General features: G+C 33.0%; 1 protein-coding gene and 1 pseudogene across 2 annotated transcripts in view; both read right to left on the reverse strand.

Moving 5' to 3' along the window:
• BRWD3 (bromodomain and WD repeat domain containing 3) overlaps positions 1-17,110 on the reverse strand; it is a 161,700-nt gene that overhangs the window by 42,504 nt on the left and 102,086 nt on the right. For both annotated transcript variants that reach the window (XM_012790329.3, XM_075999313.1), the window contains 7 exons: positions 15,859-16,026; positions 12,450-12,633; positions 10,479-10,572; positions 8,176-8,328; positions 6,447-6,523; positions 1,834-2,002; positions 803-916 (listed from right to left, as the gene is read on the reverse strand). In XM_012790329.3, the coding sequence (XP_012645783.2) occupies positions 803-916; positions 1,834-2,002; positions 6,447-6,523; positions 8,176-8,328; positions 10,479-10,572; positions 12,450-12,633; positions 15,859-16,026 (959 nt within the window). The remainder of the gene's footprint in view (positions 1-802; positions 917-1,833; positions 2,003-6,446; positions 6,524-8,175; positions 8,329-10,478; positions 10,573-12,449; positions 12,634-15,858; positions 16,027-17,110) is intronic.
• Positions 2,010-6,440, reverse strand: LOC142865855 (ragulator complex protein LAMTOR5 pseudogene; annotated as a pseudogene).

The raw sequence follows: 17,110 nt of genomic DNA on the forward strand, positions 1-17,110 counted from the left end.
AGTAACTGCTTATTCATGAGGCTATTTGATATCTATCCCTAAGACCTCCAAAACAGGCAATTACAGAAAAATTTAGTAGAATTTTTATTTGTCCCCAAATTGTTATAACCTATCTGCAAGGTTTTGTTCCTTTTTTATTGTGATGATAATACTATATTTCTACTATTGGTCTTGAATTAAAAGCTATGTGTAAACATTTAATCATTCAAAAATTAATGATTAGTCAATATACAAGAGATTATACAAGCCAAGTAGATCTCAAACATGCCAATGTTACCATAATTTTCACAAGAAAATGAACATTTTTTCACCAGGTAGAATCTTAATTAATTATTGACTAACCAATCATAAATATGAGTATGTTATGTAATCACAGGCTTAGTAAGAAGGCCCTGTTTGTGAAATGACATTGAAAGGGGTAATTATCCTCTGGTATATTTTCTATCACACTGTAATTTTTTAAAACTAAATTAGAACATGAATGAGGACTCAAATTACCATTCAATTCTACTAAGTGACCATTCGGATGAATATAAAGCCAATCACTTTCACGACTTCACAACCAAATCAATTTATTGCAATGGTCATTGAGTATCTAATATATTGAAGACACTGTGCCAGACCCCACAAAGGATGCAAAGATTAATAAGGTTCAGTCACCTTCCACAAGAAATACAGAAATGAGCAGAACAGCTAAGATAGTGTATATATAATGGAATTATGAATATAAATGTTCTAAGACTGATTAAAGTTAGTGCTCTTGAGGCTTCAAAAGAAAAAGGTTATAACAGGTAGCAATTACCTCATCTCCCATTTGTGGGACAAATGGGGAACGTCGAGGTATGGTATCCAAGATCCACTGAGGGGCAAACCACTCTTCATTGGGCTCACCTGCCATAGAAACCAGTCCTCCTTTCTAAAACATAAATACATGAACAGTATATGTATAAAACATAGTTTACAAATACAGAAACACATGAATAATAGTATTACTACAGCAGGTAGAGAACATTAAAAATATCAGGTTATAAATATAACCTAAAATATATAAATTTGAATAGTTTTCCTTTAACAATTAATCATATACAACTTTTGTACGAATAAAAAATCAAGTTGCTCAACTTTGAGTAACAGACAATAACACAGTAAGTTGACACTAGATACTATCTAAAAAACATAACTCTTACTCTTCATGTCCCTTGAATACCACATGAATTCAAATACAAGTAATACAACATTTTGCTAATAAAATAGTGATAATCAAGAAGACAAGTATGTCTACTAAAGCAACAGACTATAGAATATACATATAATAATTTTTAATTAAAATTCAAAGAGTTACGTGGATTAAGTCTTTATATAATCTAAATGAATTTACAGTGGGGAAGAGAAACAGTTACTGAGATGAAATAAAAACATGAAAGAATGGGATGAGAGTCCTACATAATACTCTTCCTTGTTACAAATGAAAAATGTATAGAATTTATGACTGGTAACATGACAAGAATAATAATTTTATACTATAGTAGCTTATTATTTTAGAACATTGCTATATTTTAATAAATAATTATCAATGTTTTAATAACAAATTATGATGATAAAAACATTTCAGCCTCTAACTTTAATAACAGAAAAATTTCAAAAATACTTTACATTTTGAAGTGAATTTAAGCTGCTTAGTTTAAAAATCACCTAAATTTATTTACTTAGCTGCTCACATAGAATGTTATCTTTAGATAAAAGTCAAATGATACTTTTAAATATTCAAGTATCAAAAGCAAAAACAAAAATTTAAAAAGCAACAAAAACAAAACAAACTATAGAATTACAAACCTTCTTTCTAGTCTGCTTGGGTTTCTTCTGCCTTTCTTCTAGTGACTTCAAATTCTCCTCCTCAGAGCTACTGCATATTTTCCGTGTTGCCTGTCTTGTTTGTCTTTTTGGTGGTTGCAAATTTATTCCAGCATCTGCTGTCCAATCAGAATATTCACTTGAAGAATCACTGTAAATAAATTAAAATTATGAATACCTAAGTATGGAAAAAGAGTAGTTTTAACTCACAATTGAAATATGATCATTTTATAATCAAACATTATAAATGACAAGCTTGATTTTGTTCTAACCTAATAGAAAAACTATTACTGTAGAATTTTGATTGTTATATGAATGATTTTAATGAAATGTTTATTGGATAAAGTATAATGTTTAGTTTCCTATAACAGGACTTAAAACCCCTGTCCAAAATCACATAAACTTCTTTAAAATAAAGATTCATCTTATTCCTGGAAATGCTAAGATGGGGTTATTTAAACTGAAATAAAAATATATATACAGTCATGTGTCACTAACAAAGGCGAACCATTCTTAGAAATACACTGTTAGGTGATTTTGTTGTCATGAAAACATCATAGAGTGTACTCACACAAACCTACATGGCACAGCCTAGTACTATATACCTAGGCTACATAGTATAGACTGATAGGCTACAAACCTGTACAGCATGTTACTGTACTGAATACTGTAAGCAATTGTAACACAATGATATTCGTGTATCTAAACATACTTAACCATTGCCCTCTATTACCTCTTCTATTCAACATAGTGCTGGAAGTCCTAGGCAGAGCAATCACACAAGAGAAGCAAATCAAGGGCATCTGTATGGGGGCAGAAGAGGTCAAACTCTCTTTGCTGACAATATGATCACATATCTAGAAAACTCCAAAGATTCTGCCATAAGACTACTGGGATTGATAAACAAATTCAGCAAAGTCTCACGTTACAAAGTCAACATACAGAAATCAGTAGCATTCCTATTCACCAACAACAGTCAAACTGAGAACCAAATCAAAGAATCAATACCCTTCAAAACAGCATCAAAGAAAATAAAGTACTTAGGAATATATTTAGCTAAGTAGGTAAAAGACCTCTACAGGGAGAACTACAAAACACTGAGGGAGGAAATAGCAGTGGATGTAAATAGATGGAAGACCATGCCACGCTCATGAGTTGACAGAATCAACAATGTTAAAATGTCTATACTACCCAAAGTGATAAGCAGACTCAATGCAATCCCTATTAAAATACCAACATCATTTTTCATAAAGAAAAAATAATTCTATGCTTCCAATGGAAACAGAGAAGACCCCGTATAGCAAAAGCAATCTTAAGCAAAAAGAACAAATTGGAGACATCAATTTACCAGACTTCAAGCTATACTACAAGGATATAGTAACTAAATAAGCATGGTCCTAGCACAAGAACAGAGACAGACCAATGGAACAGAACTGAGAACCCAGATATAAAACCATCCTCATATAGCATCTAATCTTTGACAAAGCAGACAAAAACATGCACTGGGGAAAAAAATCAATAAGTGGTGATGGGATAAATGGTGGATAGCTACATGTAGAAGACTGAAATAGGATCTGCGCCTTTCACCTCTCACAAAAATCAACTCATGTTGGATAACAGACTTAAAAACTTAAGGCATGAAACTATAAGAATTCTAGAAGAAAATGTTGGAACAACTCTTACAGACACTGGCCTAGGCAAAGAATATATGAAGAAGACCCCAAAGGCAATCACAGCAACAACAACAAAAATAAACAAATGGGACCTGATCAAATTTAAAAGCTTCTGCACAGCCAAGGAAACTATCACAAAAACAGACAACTTACAGAATGGGAGAAAATATTCATATGTTACACATCTGATAAAGGGCTGATAACTGGAATCTATATAGAACTCAGGAAAATCAGCAAGAAAAAAATCAAACAACCCTATCAAAAAGTGGGCAAAGGACATGAACAGAAACTTTTTAAAAGAAGATAGACTTATGGGGAACAAACATATGAAAAAATGCTCAACATCTCTAATAATCAGGGAAATGGAAATCAAAACCACAATAGGATATCACCTAACTCCAGTGAGAATGGCCTTTATCAAAAAGTCCCAAAACAATACATGTTGGCATGGATACAGAGAGATGGGAACACTCATACACTGCTGGTTGTACTGCCAGCTAGTACAACCTCTGTGGAAAGTAATATGGAGATACCTCAAAGATATACAAGTAGAACTACCATTTGATCCAGCAATCCCATTACTGGGCATCTACTCAAAATAAGAAAAGATATTTTATACAAAGACATTGGCACTAGAATGTTTATAGCAGCACAATTCACAATTAAATGATGTGGAAACAACTCAAATGCCCATCAATGCATGAGTGAACTAATAAAATGTGTATATATATATATATATATATATATATATATATATATATACACCATGGAGTTCTATTCAGCCACAAAAATATGGGGATATAGCACCTCTTGTATTATCCTGGATAGAGTTGGAACCCATGCTAGTAAGTGAAGTGTTACAAGAATGGAAAAACAAGCACCACATGTACTCACCATCAAATTGGTATTAACTGATCAACACTTAAGTGTACATATAGTAATAACATTCACTGGGTGTCGGGCAGATGGGAGGGGGAGGAGGGGATGGGTATATACACACCTAATGGGTGCGGTGTGCACCGTCTGGGGGATGGACACGCTTGAAGCTGTTACTCGGGTGGGGCAAGGGCAATATACGTAACCTAAACATTTTTACCCCTGTAATATGCTGAAATAAAAAAAAATTTAAAAAATAAACATATCTAAACAGAATAGGTACAGTATAAAATATGGTATAGAAGAGAAAAAAATGATATACCTATATAGGGCACTTACCATGAACAAAGCTCACAAGATTGTAAGTTGCTGTAGGTGAGTCAATGAGTTATCAGGAAGTGCATGTGAAGGTCTAGGAACATTACTGTGCACTACTGTAGATTTTCTAAAGCCTAAGTACTAAGGGCTACACTAAATTTGTAATAAATATTTTTCTTTCTTCAATAATAAATTTACGTTAGTTTAGTGTAACTTTTTTTTCCTTCCAAACAGATTTATTGAACATAACAAAATTTTATATACAAAGTGACCTGGAAGTGCTGCTTCAAAGCATGATCCTTTCTTTCTTGATAGGTCAGTCCATAGAGTGTTAAGAAGCAACTTACTCTAAAATAAACAGGAAAGTGCCCAATGTCCATTAAATGAATAGCCTAACTGCTGGAACTTTAGTAGTGCTATAATATAATTAACTTAGGTATGATAGAGTCCTTATGAAAGGCTGCTAGATGACTCATATGAAATGTCAAGAGGCCATTTTGTGAACTACCAGTGTGATGGCATCATGTTTCTGTATCATAATGTTCCCATTATCTGACTCTAGGCACACCACAGGAAAATCAATGGAGTCAGAGGTTAGCTTAGCTGCTTTCTGGGCTAGAACAGATAGCTCTCTAGCACGTTCATCCAACAGGGTCCCACAGCAGCCCAGATAAAGTCCTTGTGAATCTGTACATAGGACTCAAACAATGGACAGATTCTTCATTGTGTCCTCCAAGGGCTGCTCGAAGGTCTCCTCCATCCTGCCCATCATCCACCTTGGCTCATGGCTTATTCTAACATTTTTACTTTATAGACTTTTTTTTTTAACTTTTTGATTCTTCTGTAATAACACTTAGCTTAAAACACAAACACATTGTACAGCTAAACAAAAATATTTTTTATTTACATCCTTATTCTATAAGTTTTCTTGTATTTCTAAAAAATTTAATTTATTTTTACTTTTTAAACTTTTTTGTTAAAAACTAAAACACAAACACACACATTAGCCCAGGCCTACACAGGGTCAGAGGCATCAATATCACTGTCTTGCACCTCCACGTCTTATACCTCCACATCTTGTACCTCCATATCTTGTACCATTAGAAGGGCTTCTGGAGCAATAACAGGCATGAAGTTGTCATCTCCTATGATAACAATGCCATCTTCTGCAATATCTTCTGAATGACCTGCCTGCGGTTGTTTTACAGTTATCTTCTTTTTTATAAGTAGAAGGAGGACACTCTAAGTATGGTACAGTAAATACCTAAACTAGTAACATAGTCATTTATTATCTAGTATTATGTCCTATCAATATATGCTATACTTTTATACAACTGGCAGCATATTAGGTTAACAACAGCATCAGCACACGTGATTAATGTTACAATGGCCGATGTCACTAGGTGATAAGAATTTTTCAGTTCTATTATCATCATATGAGATTACAGTTGTATACGAGGTCTGTCCTTGACTGAAACGTCGTTATGCAAAGCATGACTGTAATTGCCAATGTGTAGACTCTTGGATTTAAAAAGCTTATCTTACAGATGAAGTAACCAAAAAAATATTGGGAGGGCTAGGATAAAACAATTCTCTAGGCTTCTAGCCCAGTATTCTTTCTATGAAAAAATACTATTTTAACTCTGGTTTTAACAAATTCCTACAAGACCATAATTTCATATTAAAACTGTTAAATAATTTAGACCAAATCAAAGCCATTAAAACTACCTGGAAGAACTTTCACTTTGCCATTCAATAACAGGATCCTCTACAGATGCATCACTTGTGCCAACAGTTTCATCTTCCTGCAACAAAGAACCAGCAACTGAAATTTGGAGTTATACTGCCAGCATATTACTAATTAGCAAACTACTACCTGTTTTATAATATTTTTATACCCCCCAATAAAACATTCTAGTGAAAATGTACATAATTATTTTTGTACATATATCTATAACTCACAACTAAAGGCTACCAGGTATTTAAACATTTCTGGTATATATTATCTTATTGATATCAAATATCTTTTTATTACTTCAAAGATTGAATAAGTTCCTTAAGCCCAAATATAACCTTCTTAAATGCTAAAAACATTGTTTTAAAAATACCTATATGTCTCTACCAAGTTAATACAATTACTCTCTATATACTGTTATAATTTAAAGTATTTTTATTATTTAAAATTCAAACATACCAAAGTAGAGAGACTAGATAACCCTTGTGTACACTATCTCCACTTTAGACAGTAACTCACTGCCTATCTGATTTTATCTATATCCTCACCCACCACCTTATACCCTAGAGATTATTTTGAAGCAAATCCTGACCAAAAAATCATTTCACCATAAATATTTATGAAGATTAGTATTCTTTTTAAAGCACAACCACAATGATATTGTTACATTACATTAAAAAGGTAGCATCAATCCCTGAATGTTGATCATTCTTTTAATATCAAAATTTTCATGGGTAGGGAAGAAGGGGAGGCATCTTTGATAAGAGTTAGTTTAAGAATTGTGACTGGCAGGAAAAGAATAGGAATACCATATATTGTCAATGTATGATTAAACCCCCATTATGCACTTAACATAAGTTGTTAAGAAAACAAAAGGAAAGCACTAGAGAACAGAGGAACAGAAGAAAATAATTGTTATAAAAGTTATTACCATGAAAAAGGCAGGTCTGAGAAAATCAACACTCAATGATTTCCATAAGGGGTGAACTCAATAATAAAAGAAAATGTGTATGCTATATACATAGGCCACCAGTTCTAGGTCTGTATAACTTATTATCACTGTTTATATTCCATTTCTTTCTATTTCCAGGTAGATTTCCCCTTACTCTCTTCTCTCACTGTCTCAAAGCCAAACATTTGCTGACATTTTTGATACCCTCATCAAGATAACATCTGAGATAGAAATCAGAGAAGACATCTAAAGGAATTCACTATTATGTTCAGATTTGCCTATTTTTTTTTTTGTTTTTGAGACAGAGTCTCGCTTTGTTGCCCAGGCTAGAGTGAGTGCCGTGGCGTCAGCCTCGCTCACAGCAACCTCAAACTCCTGGGCTCAAACGATCCTTCTGTCTCAGCCTCCCAAGTAGCTGGGACTACAGGCATGCGCCACCATGCCCGGCTAATTTTTTCTATGTATATTAGTTGGCCAATTAGTTTCTTTCTATTTATAGTAGAGACGGGGTCTCGCTCTTGCTCAGGCTGGTTTCGAACTCCTGACCTCGAGCAATCCGCCCGCCTCGGCCTCCCAGAGAGCTAGGATTACAGGCGTGAGGCACCGCGCCCGGCCAGATTTGCCTATTAAATGTCTTATTAATAAACCCCTTATATGAAAATCATTAAATAATTTTCTATTAAAGAAGTGACTCTTAAAAATGAGCCCAAATGGATGATACAAACTGAGAAACAAAAAATCACATTAATAAATAACAGCAGATCTCTAACCTCTGAGGAGCTTTCTGAGTCTTCCTGTACACCTGAATTTTGACATGATGCTTGCGAATTCTTCTGCTCTATGTTGGACCGAGTTTGATAGGTATGCTGACGCTTGCGCTGTGTCCTTCGTAAAGACCGCCCACAACTAGGCTGATAATCATTCTGTAAAAGAGAAGGGAAATAGATTTAAAAAAATAAAAAGCTCAGTGAACACACAAGGAATGTATATAAAGCAAATCAATTAGGTATGGGTAGAGGTCGGGGGACAAAGTAAGGGATGAGGATAAATTGCCAAAAAGAAAATGAATATGTAACTATATTTCAATTATTTAATCCACCTTCCATTAATATTGATCACTGTCATATTTTGAAAACGTGATCAAATTAAAGATAATGCTGAAAATCTGGGTTACAAGAATATGCCCATACATAATTTATATATGATAGTATTCACAATTATTATAGGATAAAGCAATACATCTGTATCATATTTACGTATGTATAATTCTTAATATGTACTTTAGTTCTGTAAAAAAAATCTAGGAGAACTTGTTAAAGCATTAAAAGACAATTATATTTAGTCATCTATATTTTTGTTCATTCTAGATTAGCATTCTTAAGATTCTTAAGAGTTGAAAAAGATCTTTAGAATAATTTGGTCCACTCTCTACCATGGAAATATGAAACTAGGTCAAGGAGAGTACAGTTAAAAATTATAATGAAGTAATAAAATAAATTTTAGATTATTTATAATAACTGAAGGGAAAGGACTCAAAGTAATCTACATATAAAAAGTAAAATACAACTCCATTTTTGGAACACAGCAAGGCACACAGACACAAAAATTCATGGCATGCTTAATCCCTTATATCCCATTGAAGGTTACTCCTACTATTTTTGGACAATGTAGGAGAAAATAAATTCAGTTATTATGGATAATTCACTTGTGGTTACAACAAGAGTGCACAGTGTACTCATTTTGTGAACAGATCAAAATAAGGATTTAATTTTTAAAAATTAAATTTAAAGTGAAAACGATTTTAATTCTAACCTTTACAAATTTAGCATTATTACTGATATGGCTAAGCTGCAATCCTAATACACCATTAGGAATAAACAAGTTTAAAAGTCTTATAAATCAGCGTCAAGGGCCATTTTATCTTATATGTAAATGTGTCTCATTTTCAATATAAACAAAATGTCTACAGACCTAAGTACTTTGCCTCTTAGGTTCAGGTAAGTCTGATTTTTGACAAATCAGCTTAGCAGTAAAAAATAAAAATCATATATCTGAGTCTTTTAAAATTTCTAAACAAAATAAGCTTACCAGACAATACAAAATAAACTAGCAAAACCACAACATAAATTAAGAAAGCAGACATCAAAGTGATCTAAGAATATTTGGAGATGTTTATATAATAATCAGCTATATTTGCCTTTATCAGCTCTAAAAAGAACATTTAAAATTCAGGGTCTATTGCCTAGATTTCTTTAACAAAATCAAAATTATTCTAGATTCTTCAAGTTGCCACAATCTGCAAGAATTATGCTTAAATCTAGGAACAAAACTATACATTCTTATATCCCTAGTTTGGTGAACCTGAGAGTACTAATAAGGAGCTTACCATGTGCCTAATGTAGTTCAGGTATCCTACTCCTTGCTTAACAGTTTCTACTGGCAAACTGAATATAGTACTTGACAATGCATAGATCAGATTTTGCTCCTAAATGATTAGGTAGGCTGGGAACAGGCCTAGGGCAGGGGTAGCACACTTTTTCTGTAAAGGTCCAGAATGTAAATATTTTTAGCTTTGGAGGTCATACAACCTCTGCTGCAACTACTCAACTGTCTTTACAGCATGAAAGCAGCTACAGACAAGATATAAATGAATAAATGTGGCTGTGTTCTAATAGAACTTAAAGAAATAGGCGGCAGACCTGATTTGGCCCATGGGTTATAGTTTGCCAGCCTCTAGCCTAGGGTATCTAAACATTTGTTTTATACTGTGATCAGTGGTTTGATAAAATTTTTAAGGTTCTACTTTAAGCATATGAAAATGTATTTTAATACAAATATCTTATACCTACAACGACCACATGTACTAGATTTTGGGGGGACAGTCTTGGCTTTATGCAGCTTTATTCTCACTAATAATAACCATTTATTTCAATCTGTGCCTTAAAAATACATTCCCTGCATGCAGACACCTACTAAAATAGTCCCTTAATACATAACTACTGTCTTTCAAAAACCTGGTATTTGTAAATATTTGCAAATATTCATCCCCAAAGTACTGTAAAACTAAACTTACCCTTTGGGTATTATAAGATGGCTTTTTCTTCTTTTCAACTGTATAAAGACTGATTTCCACATCGCCTTTTGCAATTCGACATTCTTCCTGTACCCTAATAACAAGTCAAAGATCAAAGTAAGAGAAAATCATCACAAAGGAAGCCAGTAGTTTAAGAATCAGATAACAAAATATTAATACTTTTAAATGTAACATATGTCATTTTAACCATTTTTAGGTATATACTTCAGTAGCATTAATTATATTCACAATGTTATGTAACCATTACCACTATTTCCAAAACTTTTTCATCACTCCAAAGACAAACTCCGAAATAATTAAGGAATAAATCCCTATTTTCTCCTTTCCCTCACCCCTGTTAACCTCTAATCTATTTTATGTCTCTCTGAATTTACCTAGTTTAGATATTTTATATAAATGGAATCATATAATATTTGTCCCTTTGTGTCTGGTTTCTTAAACTCAGCATAATGTTTCAATGTTTATCCATGTTGTAGCAAGTATCAGAACTTCATTCTTTTTTATAGCTGATTAATATTCCATCATATGGGTATACCACATTTTTTAAATTTAGTTACTGTGAATAATGCTGCAATAAATAATGGTGCACAAATATCTATTTGAGTCCCTTCTTTCAATTCTACCTTAAAGTTTCAAGTAAAGAAGTATTTCAAATTGCTCTACTACCAGGGATTAACATTCAGTTCGTAAATTAGCTATTTTTCCTTTTTTTTCTTATTACTGTTTCCTACTTATAGCAGAAAGAAAAAGAAAAGGAGAAAACAAGTTAATTTTGCTACTTGTTGGTTTATCTAGTACAAAGATTGGTTAGGGAGATACTTGATTAAAATGAATTTTACATGTTCTCCTTCAATGTCCTTTCTCTTTTATAAATCTATTCCAAGATGCTATGGATTATATGAATTTGTTATTATAATAAATATTAGGGTTTACAAACAAGTATGGGGAATCCAAGTTTGAAATTCATACTAATGAAATCCTTTCACCGAATGAAATCTACTTAAATGACATTTCTAAACATACTGTAAGCACTAGGGTCTAGTACATAATTTCACTTCCAAACTGCTTCAATATCTAGCTAATGGCCTTCTCCTGAGAACCACTGTAGAAGTTAGAGTCCATATATCACTCACATATTTTTTTTTTATTTCGGCATATTATGGGGGTACAGATTTTAAGGTTTCAATAAATGCCCATTTCCCCCCCTCCCCCCAAAAGTCTGAGTCTCCATCATGACCATCCCCCAGATGGTGCACATCTCACTCATTATGTATGTATATACCCGCCCCCCTCCCCCCTCCAACCTGCCCAATACCCTATTACTGTAGTACCTATGTGTCCACTTAGGTGCTACTCAGTTAATACCAGTTTGCTGGAGAATATATCTGGTGCTTGTTTTTCCATTCTTGGGATACTTCACTTAGTAGTATGGGTTCCAGCTCTAACCAGGAAAATATAAGATGTGCTATATCACCACTGTTTCTTAGAGCTGAATAGTAAGTACTCCATGGTATACATATACCACATTTTATTAATCCATTCTTGGATTGATGGGCACTTGGGCTGTTTCTACAGCCTTGCAATTATGAATTGTGCTGCTATAAACATTCGTCACTCACATATTTAATCACATATTATCTCATATGAGTTCCTCCTTAATACTATTTGGATTCTTATCTCCTAAAGTAATCTATAACCTCATAGAACAGAGATCATATTTTGCATTTTCAGTATTCCCCAAAATATTCATCACAAAGTTGAACAAATGGAAGACAATGGCTAAATCTTTCTTCTGGAGTGAACTAGTTGGGGATAATCTGGAAAAACTAATGGATGACTCAACTAGATTAAAAAATATCTCAGTTACCAGATTAGCATAATATACTTTAACTTATGTCCTAAAAAATAAGGCTTTAAATTTTTTTAATAAATGTTATCTCATTGACTCACCTACTAACCCCATTATTTAGTTCATTGACCACCACTCTTCTGCTCCATGCCATGAGATCTCTTTCTGTGGCCATCTGGCTCCGAGGAGCATTATTATGCATTTGTCGGACACCTTCAATTTGACCATTACGTCGGAGACCAATGTTTGGGGAAGACAATATGTCCACATTTGGACTTCTCAGAGCTAAAACAGAAACAAGGAAAAATACCACTTTCTGAGCAAAGGTACCAAAGTTTTCCAGATCAGAGCTTTAAATAAAATAGGCAATTGAAAGAATACTGCTACAAGAGTTTCTATCCCTTTGTTCTACATTTTATGTACCCTTTATGTTTTTTATACTTATGAATAAAGCAGGCATTCAATAAATGGCTAAAGTTTCTACAGACTGGCTTTTTGTTATTATTTCATAATATTACAGGGGTACAAATGTTTAGGTTACATACCTTGCCTTTGCCTGCTCAAGTCAGAGCTTCAAGCATGTCCATCACCCACACAGTGTACACCACACCCATTAGGTGTGAATATACCCGTCTCCTCCTCCCCCCTGCTTGACAAACAACAATGTTACTATTATATGTGCACATAAGTGTAGATCAGTTAATATCAATTTGATGGTGAGTGCATGTGGTGCTTGTTTTTCCATTCTTGGGATACTTCATTTAGTAGAATGGGCTCCAGCTCTATCCAGGAAAATATAAGAGGTGCTAGATCACCACTGTTTTGTGGTTGAGAACTCCATGGTATAAATATACCACATTTTATTAATCCACTCATATATTGATGGACACTTGGGTTCTTTCTACATCTTTGAAATTGGGAATAGTGCTGCTATAAACATTCTAGTGATTTTTTTTTTTTATAGAATGTCTTTTTTCTACTTTGCGTAGATACTCAGTAATGGGATTGCTGGATCAAATAGTAATTCTACTTTTAACTCTTCAAGATATCTCCATATTACTTTCCATAGAGAGTGTACTAGCTTGCAGTCACACCAGCAGTGTATGAGAGTTCCTATCTCTCCGCATCCACACCAACATTTATTGTTTTGGGACTTTTTGATAAAAGCCATACTCACTGGAGTTAAACGATATCTCATTGTGCTTTTGATTTGCATTTCCCTGATGATTAGAGATGTTGAGCATTTTTTCATGTTTGTTAGCCTTAGTCTGTCTTTTTAAAAGTTTCTGTTCATGTTGTTTGCCCACTTTTTAATGGAGTTGTTTGATTTTTTCTTGTTGATTTTCCTGAGTCTTATATATAGATTCTAGTTCTCAGCCCTTTATCAGATGTGTAGCATGAAAATATATTCTCCCATTCTATAGGTTTGTTTGTTTCCTCTCATGATAGTTTTCTTCACTGTGCAGAAGCTTTTTTATTTGATTAGGTCTCATTTATTTTTGTTGCTATGATTGCCTTTAGGGTCATCTTCATAAATTCTTCACCTAGGCCAATGTCTATCCAACATTTTCTTCCAGAATTCTTATAGTTTCATGCCTCAAGTTTTTAAGTCTGTTATCTACCATGAGTTGATTTTTGTGGGAGGTGAGAGGTGCAGATCCTGTTTTACTGTTCTGCATGTGACTATCCAATTTTCCCAGCACCATTTATTGAATAAGGATTCTTTTCTCCTGTGTATATTTTTGTCTGCTTTGTCAAATATTAGATGGCTATATGAGGATGGTTCTATTATCTGGGTTTTCAGTTCTGTTCTATTGGTCTATGTCTCTGTTTTTGTGTCAATGTAATGCTGTTTTAGTTACTATAGCCTTGTAGTATAACTTGAAGTCTGGTAAACTGATGTCTCCCAATTTGTTCTTTTTGCTTAAGGTTGCTCTTGCTATACGGAGTCTTCTCTCATTCCATATGAAGCATACAGGTCTTTTAATTTTTTTCAAAGCACCTTCACATCTGACATCTATTGAATGCTCACTGAATATAAAAAATGTATTCAACATTATTTGGTAGAGTCACAAATATTAATTAGTTCTAATTCACAAAGCAGCTTTCTGATCTAAATTCTACCTTTTTTACTTCATTAAAATGTTTCTGAATAAAGCTTCAATAATACTTTTAAAATTAAAATATAAAAGTATAAAAAAATTTAATCAAATTTTTATGTTCAAGATTGATGAGCAATGAAAGAAGGGAAAAAAGTAACAGAACATTTACTTTTCATTTTAATCCTCCAGAAAGGTTCCTATTAATTTATTTTTCTTATATTTGCAAATAAAACACAAATGAAAACTGAAATATTCAACTTTTAAAATAAACATCAGAATTCAAAACAAATGAACATAACAAATATAAGTCAGTACAGTCTCTGACCAATGACATTTCAAATCTATTCACAAAAACCTAGTATTATAGGTAGAACTGAATATCGGTTACATTAATGGATGTCTAAGTCAGGGTTTTAAGAAAGTTTTATGTCTTAGGAATAAAGGGCCTGAATATGTAGGATTAACAGCCCACTTCTCATTTTGTCCTAGGTTCAGGAAAGCTTATCTGAGTTAGGTGTTCAAGTGACCCAAATGAAAAACCATTTTTATTTTAATTTTATGGGATACTATAGAAATAAGGAATTGAGCAAATTTAAATCACCTTATTCATTTCTGTACCATGTTATCCAAATAAATGACTCCAATTATATAAATATAAAAAGAAACAAATCTGCCAAACTTCCCACAAGAGGACTACATTTTAAAATAAAACTAATAGGCTCTTAATAAAGGTAAAATTGAGACAAGCTAATATTTATATAAAACTCATAGGCATATTTCATATAAAGTGAAAGAAGATATATAAGTAAGTTAGAATGTTCACTTTAAGATAGAATAATTAATTATATTAATATAATATTTTCTACTGGTATTAAGATCAAACTGTTGTGAAAGTCAATTCAGAAGTTGCATCTATATTCTCTAAGAAGAGGGTTTCCTGTCTTCAGAGGGCTTCTTTTTTTCCAGTGTATTTTTTATAAATTCAAGAAAGGAGGGTAGTATTCTGCTTTCTTCTCAACAAAGGACAGGTGGTAATTTTTGGGGGGTAGTAATTTCTAAACTTAAGGTGGATTTAATTTTGAAAACTGTATAGGTTGATTTCCTCTACAAAAAGGCTGGACTTATTTCAAAGTTTGCTTCTTAAAAATGTAAACATTGCAAATTATTGAGTAAGAAGAAAACAGCATATTGTAATATACCATCTGTATTTCTTAGGAGACACTAAGTTATTTTAGCCATAGATGATAATGAGACTATGGCACTTTGGTATATCTAATATCATAATTGTAAATCAATAAAAATGTGTTCATTTATAAACATAAAAATATTTTTCACATGTAATTACTTGATAAAAGTAAAATAACTGGAGTGCATTCATCATACTCTTTACAAATATGTAAATACTTACCACCATTAACAGAGTATGATCTATTAATTGGAAAATGTGGAACATCTCCTTCATTAATTAGTCTCAGATCTTGTTCTCTCTGTAGCTCTCTGATTATTCCATCAAGAATGCTTTCATCTTGGTCATTGGTTTGCTGCCCAATTACCTGTTCTACCACCTCACCATCACCTTAATGAGACCAAAGATAGAAAGCCACAAAATCACTTACGTTTTAGTATATCCTCTAAATGTATCAATTAACTTAATAATTTTCTAGAGAAATAATTAAAAACAAGATTATAAATATGTATCAAATAAAACATTTTATTTAAAGGTTTTAAACTTTTTACTATATTACCTTGTATGTTTGATTTAACCAAAATTCTCAAATTAGACATTATTATGAGGGCCTTCTCACCTTAAAGAATACAGTTAAATGCTAATAAATGTTTTAGTCAACAACAGACTCCATGTACGACAATGGTCCCACAAGATTATAATGAAGCTGAAAAATTCCTATCACCTAGTGATGTTAAAGCCATGGTAATGTTGTAGTGCAATGCATTACTCATGTGTTTGTGGTGATGCTAGTATAAACAAAACTACTACACTGCCAGTTGCATAAAAGTACTGCACATACAATTATTTACAGTACATAATATTTGATAATGATAATGATTATGTTACTGGTTTATGTGTTTACTGTACTACACTTTTTATCATTATTTTAGAGCATACTCCTACTTATTAAAAACATTAATTATAAAACAGCCTCAGGCAGGTCATTCAGAAGGTATTTAAGATGGCATGATTATCATAGGAGATGATAGCTCCTTGCTTGTTACTGCCCCTGAAGACTTTCTAGTGGTACAAACTGTGGAAGTATAAGACATTGACACTGATGATCCTGACCCTGTGTAGACCTAGGCTAATGCCTGTGGCGTTTATGCCTTAGTTTTACACATTAAAAAGATTAGTCATCATGATCAAGTGAGATTCATACCAGGGATAGAAGGATGGTTCAACATATGCAAATCAATGTGTTACATCATATCAACAGAACAAAGGACAAAAACTATATTGATGCTGAAAAAGCATTGGATAAAATTCAACATCTCTTCCTGATAAAAATTCTGAAAAAACTGGGTATATAAGGACATTACCTCAACACAATAAAAAGTCATATATGACAGACCTACAGCAAGCATCATATTGAATGGGGGAAAACTGAAAGCTTTTCCGCTAAGACCTGGAACAAGACAAGGATGCCCAT

The sequence above is a fragment of the Microcebus murinus genome, chromosome X, assembly GCF_040939455.1.
Source record: "Microcebus murinus isolate Inina chromosome X, M.murinus_Inina_mat1.0, whole genome shotgun sequence".
Lineage (NCBI taxonomy): Eukaryota > Metazoa > Chordata > Mammalia > Primates > Cheirogaleidae > Microcebus > Microcebus murinus.